Below are 10,782 nucleotides of genomic sequence, written 5' to 3' on the forward strand. Positions count from 1 at the left end.
TAGAAAAAGTGTTAAAACGTTTCTATATGGACAAATGTAACTCGTTGTGTTCTCCAATGGTTGTTAGATCATTAGATATAGAGAAAAATCCTTTCAGACCTCAAGAAAAGGATGAAGAATTGCTTGGTCCTGAAGTACCATATCTTAGTGCAATTGGAGCACTAATGTACCTTGCTAATTGTACACGCCTTGATATATAATTTACCGTAAATCTATTAGCAAGATACAATTCTTCACCTACACGAAGACATTGGAACAAAGTCAAACATATATTTCGTTACCTTAGAGGTACAGTAGACATGGGTTTATTTTATACAAAAGTATCCAGATTCGAATTAACAGGTTATGCAGATGCAGGTCACTTGTCAGATCCTCATAATGGTAGATCACAAACAGGTTATTTGTTTACATGTGGGGATACAGCTATTTCATGGAGATCGGTGAAACAAACCATAGCAGCAACATCATCTAATCATGCAGAACTTTTAGCACTACATGAGGCAAGTCGAGAATGCGTTTGGTTGAGATCCTTAATTCAGCACATCCAAAATACTTGTGGTTTATCTTTTAAAAATTAAATACAACGATCATATATGAAGTTAGATAATACTGCATGCATCGCTCAATTGAAAGATGAATACATTAAAGGAGACCGGACAAAACACATTTCTCCAAAGTTATTTTTACTCATGATCTCCAAAAGAATGGTGATATAAACATCCAACAAATATGTTCATGTGATAACCTTGCAGACCTTTTCACAAAGTCACTCCCAAGTAGAATTTTTAATCAACTAGTACACAAGATTGATGTTTATTGAAGAAGTGACCATTCAACTGAGGGGGAGAAATGAAAGGATATTATACTCTTTTTCCTTCACTAGGTTTTTTTCCTCTAGGTTTGATTTTAACTAGGCATATCCTCAATGGACATCCAAGGAAGAGTGTTATGAATATTTATGATAGTGGATGTCTATCATTCTTCTTGTTGTTCATCTTCCTATTCTACTTTAATGAATATGATTTTTCATCTCCCTTAAATCCTATAAATAAGACTCACATTGCAATGTAAAATTCATTCTTTTGAAAAATATAACATAAGATTGTTTTCTCTCTTTCTCTTTTGATCTCTATATAATTTTATTCAGTTCATAACAAAAAGATTAATTTAAAATACACTATTCAGCTTTCAAAGATCCATAGAAAAGTTGTCACCATTAAAATTATTCAATTTACTCAAAATCAAGTTTCTTATCTCAAAACCAAAAATCATCATAGTTGATTCCTTACCACTAAACTCGTCTTTTAAGCAAAGAGTATACCTATTACCTACACTCTAGGTTCAATAAAAAGCAGAGTAGATATAAGTGAATTGCATTGATTACTCCTGTTGTCAATTCGTGATAATTTCTTTTAGTACAACCGCCACCCGGGTTTGGCTTGAGTGACTTTGGACAATGGTGACTTGGTAACTTTAGTGCAATTTTAGAGTAATTAAGAGATGGGAAAATAATTAAAATGAATTATTTATTGAGAGAGAGTGATTGATTTAGAGGGATATAGAGACAAAGTCACAAAGTTACCATTCCTTCAAAGTCACTCAAACCCAACCCCCGCCGCAAACGTTACATTCCATCACATTTATTACAACAATTAATAATAACTTGTAGTGTACTACTCAATAGTCAATACCTACAATTTGGATAGAAATTATTATTAAATGTTGATTGATTAAGAACTTGAAGATTCACGCTTTGATTTTCCACACAGATTCACGTTACTACTTCCATTTTCTTTTCCATGGCTCCAACAAATGAAAAGGTTAGTAACCATGTTCCCGAAGATATCATCTTCTCTATTTTCTCTAAACTACCTTTAAAATCTGTTCATCGTTTTACCTGTGTGCGTAAATCTTTGACTCTTTTATTTCAAAACCCTATTTTCATGAATATGTTTGGCAAAAACATGGTTTCCAAATATCATTCACTACACGATGATGAAGCTATTCTCCTTCTAAACCATTTTGATAACATCGACCGTCAATGGAAGTTGTATCTGGTCTCTGATGAGAAATTTGAAAGTAAAGTGCAACTGAACTGGCCATGTCCTTTCAGCCCAAACTATGGTCCTTCTAATCCTCATATTGTAGGTTCTGCTATTAATGGTATTCTTTGTATATGTGATACAGAATACTCTTCCAGGATTGTGTTATGGAATCCCGCTACTGATGAGTTAACTAGGGTTCCTCAGAGTAGGGCTGGATTGTATCATGAGTATGAAACTCATTTTGTTATTCATGGATTTGGCTATGATCATGTTAATGATGATTATAAAATCATTCAACGTATCTGTAGAAACAACTCATGGAAGAAAATTAATGTCGACATGCGACAATGCTACCTTATGAGTGATGAAGGTGTTGAAGTGTACTTGAATTGAGTGTGCTATTGGTGGGGGAATTCTTGCTTTGTAGACTTTTAATGGTTTTCTAATGAAACTGTATCTGTTTCAACTTCGATACATCCTGCCTATATTTTCTGTGTATTATCTTCCTAAATGTAATAGAGTCCCTTGTATTTGACTCTTACTATTTAAAACTAATTTATGTCAATGTGAAATGTTTCTCAATTATGTCCCTTTATTAGTTTATATTATTTGACAATGTTGATAGTCATAAGTGCCATGTGAATAATATGACCTATTTGGTAATCGATGATCAAATACAAGGGACTGATTTGAACTTGTTTGTATGAACTTGTTTTTATATAATTTGAATAAAAATTGGGACTAATATAAGTACTACATTCATAACTATATTTCTTGTGTATATGAATTATGAATACATACATTTTTAACACATGATCTATTAATATAGTAATCTTTCTCAAGGTAAAGACATGAAGATGTTATTTAAATCCAACATAATGTCTAAGTTAAAAAAGTTAAGGGAATTGTTAAACCATCCTATGGATTGAAACTACAAATGTTCTAGATTCAAATGTTTTAGATTAATTTCTAAATTTCAGAGATACATCTTCAACCGCACTCAAAACTTAAAAATTTTAGAATCGGACACTTAGACTATATAAAAAATTAATTACGCAAATGCATTTCGTAAATTTTTAATGTATAGATTGTTTTTCCTAATTAGAGATTCATCTCCATACGATAGTTAAACAAAAGGGCATCTGAACTATTTCTCCTTCCTCGCTTATCATTATACTCTCAAACTCTCCAACGCACATCTCCCAAAATCTCTCAACTCAAAGTCACTCAAAATCATTCAAGACACTTCAGAATCTTTTTCAATCAACATAAAAATGATCAAAGAGCTCATTCAACATCAAACTCCAGTCACATTTGGTAAGTTTTTTAATTTTAAAGTTTTTTCATTTTTCATCAACATAAGTAGAAATTGAGCATTAGGTTATGTAATAGGTAGTTTAGATATGTCATTTACATTAGCAATGTGTTTGATAGGTTGTTTTATTAAAAATACATTATGTTGGAGGTTGGATTGAATGGTATGTCTGTCATTGACGTGTAGTTCGGTCGAATTGCATCGCCAAAATATGGATTCCATGTTTCATGATTATCTTTTTCATATGGTAGCGTATGAGGCACGAAGTACCTCAGCTCATAGTGACTGGAGTGTTATACACGACTACATCTGGTGATTCTTCAAGGTGTCACATCCTTATATGGTACCCGAGGCCCCAGAAGATCCACCTAGGTCAGCTCATCAAGAGATATTAGAGGAAGAGCAAACTATGATTAATCATGTTGTTGATGTGTTGCCTAGATGTCCCAGTATCATGGAGATTGTAAAGGCGAGTATAGATAGCAGAATATTTCCAAATGGCTTTGCAGTGAGGGATCTTATAGATGCTATGATGGGAAGGCACGGGAGACACTACAGTACAGGAGACAGCGTAGGAACAGCGGGCCGCAGTCTGTCATACGCAGTAGTTTTTAGTTTTTGTATTATTTTGGCACTATTTTCTGTTATATTATATTTTGTACTTTTAATTTGACTTTATTATGTCCTATAGATTTATTAACTTATATATGTCATTTTGATATTATTTTGAAAGTTCGTGGTTTAAATTATACAAAATAGTCATGTATCGTCAGATTCATCCGAGCATCTCTAAGTAAAATGTAGAAAATTGTTGTATAGTATGGTTATAATGATGTATCTCCAAAGTTTGTCTGGTGTGATCATGGAGATGCATCTCCATAACAATCCTTGTCATCATAAGACATTTTCAAGAGGGAATGTAAGTGGTGTACGCTGAGTTGTTACGAAGATGCATCTCTAGATACAATTTTAAATAACATTGGGGTGCTACTCGATTTGACTCCGTTTAAGAGATGCATATGGTGCGTCTGGAGATGTATCTATGGAATCTGATAGAAATTTTCAGTTTTTCAGAGGGTACTTTTCCAACACATTGGGTGAGGTTAGAAATTCCCTATTTTAAAGGTATAATATGCCATTAACATCCAACATAATGTTCAAATCCCAACCATTTTGGTGTCGGTAATCCCAGTGTTGACATTAATTTCATTATGTATTGTGCTCTTGATGAAGTTCCAATTTGTGGTAGTGGTAAAAATGGTACTTCAAAATACGAAGTTAACCCTTTAACAAGGTGCTTGTTTACTCCTTATTCTAGTTTCTTGCATCAACATAAAATACATAATACATGTCAATATAGTGGTCCTTGATTTTACGATTGCACGTCCTAGAAATCTATAACTTATTATAAAACTCATCCCTAATTTTGCCATTGAATTTGCAATCAGATAAAAAAAGAACACATACAATTAAATATCTACATGGGTCATAGCAGCTGCTACGGGTAGCTGTAGCAGTCTTGTGGTTTGTGTACCAAAGGCGTGCCAAAATGGGACTTTTCCTAGGGGTGTTACATGTCGTGTTAGCTATTACGGACGATCGTAGTAACTCATTGGTTTTTGTACCAAGCGTATCTTTTTGTGCTTAACTTGAGTTTTGTGGCTCAGTTTGTAGCCCAGTTCGAAGCATTGGGTAAATGACGTGGTGACCGCATGGATTTTTATCTAATTGTTCTAAAGAGTTATCAAATTCAATTTTTTTAATAAAATAATAAATAAATATAATAAAGATATCCAACTTTTAATATTTAACACCACTAATTTTAAATAGGATGAAATATGTTTTTCATCCCTATAAAATTATTAAATTTTGCTTTTAGTCTTTATTAAAAAAATATATATTTTAATCCATACAAAATTATTATACACGTAGTTTTAGTCTCTGTTATTAAACCAATGTGTATTTTTGAATAATTATTTTGTAAACATGTTTAGAATGTTATAAAAAGTTCTTTGTAAAAAAAACTCAAAATTTGATTGTTAAATCGATATTTTTGATACTTTTATCATTTTGTTTTGAAATATAAAAAATTCATATTTAATTTTTTCATTTAAAAAAATGTAAAATTTGATAAATAAACAATTTACAATATTCTAAATATATATGAAAAAAAGTTATTTTAAAATTTAAAGTTTAATGAATAATTAAATAATTTTAAAATTTTTTAAAAATTTTGGAGACTAAAACTGAATGCATATAATAGAAGACTAAAATTTTAAAAAATATTAAAGATTAAAATATTTTTTTTAATAGGCACTAAAAATAAATTTTAAAATTTTTATAAGAACTAAAAACATAATTAATCTAAATCAATTTTCTTAATATCTGGAAACCGAAAACCGCCATATATTTTTTAATATTCAATTTACCAAAATCAATTTTCTTAATATCTCGAAACCAAAAACCGCCATAATTGGTTCCATACCACTAAACCCATCTTTTAAGCAAAGAGTATACCTACACTCTAGATTCAGTAAAAAAGCAGAGTAGATATAAGAGCATCTCCAATGGTGAACCTATTTTTGGGTTCTTTGTGGGACCTATTAAGCCTCGTCAGCTTGAAGCAACTCAACTAATTTTTCGCTTCAATGGTGCAACTCTTAAGAACCCATATTGGGTCCCACAATTTTACTTTACTTATTAATATTTTATTCATATTAAATTTTATTTTAATTCAAAATATTAATATTTAATAAAATAAATAAATAAATCTATTTAAACTTAAATTTTATAATAATAATTAAAGTAAAAAAATATTATAAAAATGTTTAAAAAAATTAACTTTTATTAAAGAAAGTAATTATTTATAAAATTGTTAAAATAAAATATAGTTAATATATAAATATTTGTAAACACATAAATTATTAAAGAAAAAATTGGAAAATAGAATGAAAGAAAACAATTTACCATTAATTTATTATTTGTTGAGAATGAAGAACGTTGTAATGCATTACAACGGTTTTCCAGGGTGGACAACTCCACTGGTATCCAAATTAAATGCAACGTTTGCCATGCTGGAAAAACTGAGGAAAAACTCCCATTGGAGTTGGTCTAAGTGAATTGCAATGAGTACTTCTGTTGTCAATTCTCAATTCGTGAGATTTCTTTTATTACTACTATTAAGTGCTAGTACAACCGTCACACACGATACATTCCATCAACATTTATTACTCAATAACTACAGTTTGGATAGAAATTATTATTAAATGTTGATTGATATAGAACCTCAAGAGTCACGCTTTGCTTTTCCACACAGATTCACGTTACTACTTCCATTTTCTTTTCTATGGCTCCAACAAATGAAAAGGTTAGTAACCATGTTCCTGATTATATCATCTTCTCTATTTTCTCTAAGCTACGTTTAAAATCTGTTCATCGTTTTACCTGTGTGCGTAAATCTTTGACTCTTTTATTTCAAAACCCTATTTTCATGAAAATGTATAGCAATAACATGGTTTCCAAATATCATTCATTATACCATGAAACTGATCTCCTCCTAAACCGTTTCGATAATATTGACTATCAATGGAAGTTGTACCTTGTCTCTGATGAGAAATATGAAAGTAAAGTGCAACTGAACTGGCCATGTCCTTTCGGCCCAAAATATGGTCCTTCTAAACCTCATATTGTAGGTTCTGCTATCAATGGCATTCTTTGTATATATGATACAGAACACCCTACAATTATCGTGTTATGGAATCCAGTTACGGAGGAGTTAGCTAGTGTTCCTGCGAGTAGGGCTAGATTGTATCATGAGTTTGAAACTGAGTTTGTTATTCATGGATTTGGTTATGATCATGTTAATGATGATTATAAAATCATTCAGCTTGTTGTTTATATCGGAGGCCTTGAAGATTATGACCAAGAAGCACCATCTGGCCCGAAATGGGAGTTATATAGTTTAAGAAACAACTCTTGGAAGAAAATTTATGTTGACATGCCACAGCGTTACCTGTGTAGTAAGGGTACTGAAGTGTATTTGGATGGAGTGTGCTATTGGTGGGGGAAGACAGATCATGAAACATATGTTGTGTCATTTAACTTGACCAATGAAATGCATCTTACAACTCTCTTTCCCTTTAATATGCAAGATTTTAAAAGATTTGATAGACATTTGGTTGTGTTAAATGGGCATGTTGCTATGATATTGAGTTATGTAAAGAAAACTTGGCCTTCTTTTAGCATATCAATATCAGTTTTGGGCGAGCCTGGTGTTGCAGAATCGTGGACTAAACTCTTTGATATTAGACCATTGTCTTGTATCGAGCATCCTATTGGATCGGGCAAGAAGGGTAATGTGTTTTTTAGAAAAGATGATGATGAACTAGCTTGTCTTGATTTATCTACTGGAGTAGTTGAGGACATTGGTGTTAAAGCAGAAAGTTATCGTTCTCAGGTTGTTGTTTATAAGAAAAGCTTTCTTTCCGTGGGAGGAATGACTAATTAGTAGTTTTTGTGGCCTAAGCTTAAGGTTTACTAGCATAGTTATCAGAATTATGCATTTTATATACAAAATGGTTTGTTAATTTCATGTGGCTTTGTATTGGTTTGTATTGTTGTTTTTATTTTGATTGTATGAGTAATTTCTTCTCTATATTATATGCTGTCTGGATTATGTTGAAGCAACTCATTCTTTGTAGACTTTTGATGGTTTCTAATGAAACTGTATTAGTTTCAACTTCAATACATCCTGCCCCTATATTTTCTGTGTATTATCTTCCTAAATGTATTAGATTAAATATACATTATATTCTGGAGAGCAAATAGTCAAATTAGTCTATTATATGTATCTTTAAGCTGCTCTATAACACGTTAGGACTCTATTACTATTTTAAATTAATTTATGTCAATGTGAAATGTTTCTCAATTTTGTCCCTTTGTTAGTTTATATTATTTGACAATGTTGATAATTATAAGTGACTCATTAACATGCCATGTGAATGACCTGACCTATTTGATAATCAATGTTCAAATACAAGGGACTAATTTGAACTATTTGTATGAACTTGTTTTTATATAATTTGAATAAAAATTGGGACTAATTTGATATAAGTACTAGAATCATAACTATATTTTTGTGTATATGAATTGTGAATACATACATTTTTAACACATGGTCTATTAATATAGTAATCTTTCTCAAGGTAAAGACATGAAGATGTTATTTAAATCCAACGTAATGTCTGATTTAGAAAGTTAAGGGAATTGTTAAAGCATCCTATGGATTGATCCTACAAATATTTTAGATCCATCTATAAATTTTGGAGATACATCTCTGGCCGCATTCAAAACACAAATGTTTTAGATTCAGGCGTTTAGATGAAATCCACCAATTCATACTATATTCATCTACCAATTCAAAATAACAAAATCAACTATGTTATATGAAATCCACTAACTAGGCAACATAGCCTTCAACAACCATATTCAAAATATCATGTTAAAATACAAAAAGATAACAATATCCCAAGAACCAAAACATGAGTTCAAATAAACCCCCAAGTGTTACATGACCAGAGCATTTAACTCTCTACCTAATCAAAAGTTAAACCTAAAGCTCCTCATCTAAATCATCGGACAAGCTCACTAATCGTCAGAACCAGCACGATGTCATAATGAACATCATTCAAACAGCATGGAGAAAATTCAAATCTAAATAAACTTAATAATGGGAAATGTAAAACACAACAAGAATACATTTCAAGAATTCATCACTCTTCCCATAAACATGCATTCATATACAATATATCAAGATTTACATGTTTAGCTCATTCGACAAAGTTCCATAATAAAATTGAAATAGAGATTTTGAATTCAGTTTTAAACTATACTACTGTGACAAGTTTATTTGGTAACTATCCTTAGGTAAAGAAAACTGCAGAAACTGTTGATGATGCGTTGAAATTACTCCCAAATGCTAATATGGTAAAAATATATCCTTATTGTCTTTATCCTCTTAATATCTTTTGAATTCAGTTGTTTACTTAACCTTTTGGTTACAATCAGAAACCAGAAGATCTATGGAAGAATCATTCGAAAGTGGTTCACCCTAAACCTCATATGAGGGAAGATGATGCTTGGAGAACTATTCAGATGTATTCTTTTTTTTTTATCAAAGATGGTCCAAAATCATTTACATTGGTCAAAGATCATTCATTGCTCATGGATGTTAAATTTTGGATTTTTTTCCAGTAACTTTTGCAGCATTGCAAGTATCTCATGTTTTCATAATTGATTATGTGATCATTGTTTTGCAGATCATGGAGAATGAAGAGCGGATAGGCTTGAAGCATTTTAATATAATTAAACTTTTTGGCTCAGGAGACACTAGCAAGTTCTTATCGATGTTTCCCTTTTAGAATTGAACTAATGTTAATAATTTCATTTCAATCTTTGATGTCAATAATGTTATCATATGAATTGTCTACTGGCCTTCACTATTCATCTGGTGGAGCTATGTGAAGGAAGAGGGAAGGCCATAACTTTTGCTTTGATGTACAGTTCTTATGATATGTGTGTAGTTTGATATATCTGCTTGTCAATATGTGTTTTAACTATAATGGAGAAATCTGGTTTAGTTTTTCAGAATAAAAGTGTAGAGCAACGTAGTTCTATCACACTACTTAGCGTGTGTTTGGTTTAGCTTCTGCAATGAACAAACACACGTTTACACCCCCACTTCACCGTGAAAACAAGAAGCCATAAAATGTAGCTTCTGTTCCTAAACGTGTGTCTAGCCTTTCTCACCGCAGATCCAAACACGTTATTAGTAGGAGCAATGTTCTTATCAATGTTTCCCTTCTGGAATTGGACTAATGTTAATGATTTCATTTCAATCTTTGATGTCAATAATGTTATCATATGAATTGTTTACTAGCCTTCAGTGTTCATCTGGTGGAGCCATGTGAAAGAAGAGGGAAGGCCATAACTTTTGCTTTGATGTACAGTTCTTATGATATGTGTGTAGTTTGATATATCTGCTTGTCAATATGTGTTTTAACTATAATGGAGGAATCTGGTTTAGTTTTTCAGAATATAAGTTTAGAGCAACGTAGTTCTATCACACTACTTAGTGTGTGTTCGGTTTAGCTTTTGCAATGAACAAACACACGTTTACATCCCCACTTCACCGTGAAAACAAGAAGCCACAAAATGTAGCTTATGTTCCTAAACGTATGTCTAGCCTTTCTCACCGCAGATCCAAACACGTTATTAGTAGGAGCAATGACTTTAAGAAATTTTTAAATGCTAAGAAGATATATATGCCCCCAATCTCTCCTAAAACTAATATACCTTCTCTAACTTTAAGAAGATATCTATGCCCCAAGTCTCACCCAACTTGTCGTTGTAGATAATTGTTAC

At 31.6% G+C, this 10,782-nt stretch overlaps 2 protein-coding genes across 2 annotated transcripts; both read left to right on the forward strand.

The window, feature by feature from the left end:
- The first annotated feature begins 1,774 nt into the window (after nucleotides 1-1,774).
- LOC131631734 (F-box protein At3g07870-like) lies at nucleotides 1,775-2,715 on the forward strand. Its single transcript, XM_058902501.1, has one exon. It carries the CDS (start codon nucleotides 1,800-1,802, stop codon nucleotides 2,436-2,438), a length of 639 nt encoding a protein of 212 aa, XP_058758484.1. The 5' UTR covers nucleotides 1,775-1,799; the 3' UTR covers nucleotides 2,439-2,715.
- Nucleotides 2,716-6,591: 3,876 nt separating this feature from the next.
- On the forward strand, nucleotides 6,592-7,871 carry LOC131631733 (F-box/kelch-repeat protein At3g06240-like). The gene has a single exon (XM_058902500.1). The coding sequence runs from the start codon at nucleotides 6,707-6,709 to the stop codon at nucleotides 7,865-7,867; it is 1,161 nt and encodes a 386-aa protein (XP_058758483.1). The 5' UTR covers nucleotides 6,592-6,706; the 3' UTR covers nucleotides 7,868-7,871.
- Nucleotides 7,872-10,782: the final 2,911 nt, after the last annotated feature.

Source organism: Vicia villosa, unplaced genomic scaffold (assembly GCF_029867415.1).
Source record: "Vicia villosa cultivar HV-30 ecotype Madison, WI unplaced genomic scaffold, Vvil1.0 ctg.000858F_1_1, whole genome shotgun sequence".
Taxonomy (NCBI): domain Eukaryota; kingdom Viridiplantae; phylum Streptophyta; class Magnoliopsida; order Fabales; family Fabaceae; genus Vicia; species Vicia villosa.

Excerpts from the sequence above, each read along its gene's own strand:
- LOC131631734 (XM_058902501.1), top strand. The coding sequence starts at position 1,800 with ATGGCTCCAACAAATGAAAAGGTTAGTAACCATGTTCCCGAAGATATC.
- LOC131631733 (XM_058902500.1), top strand. The coding sequence starts at position 6,707 with ATGGCTCCAACAAATGAAAAGGTTAGTAACCATGTTCCTGATTATATC.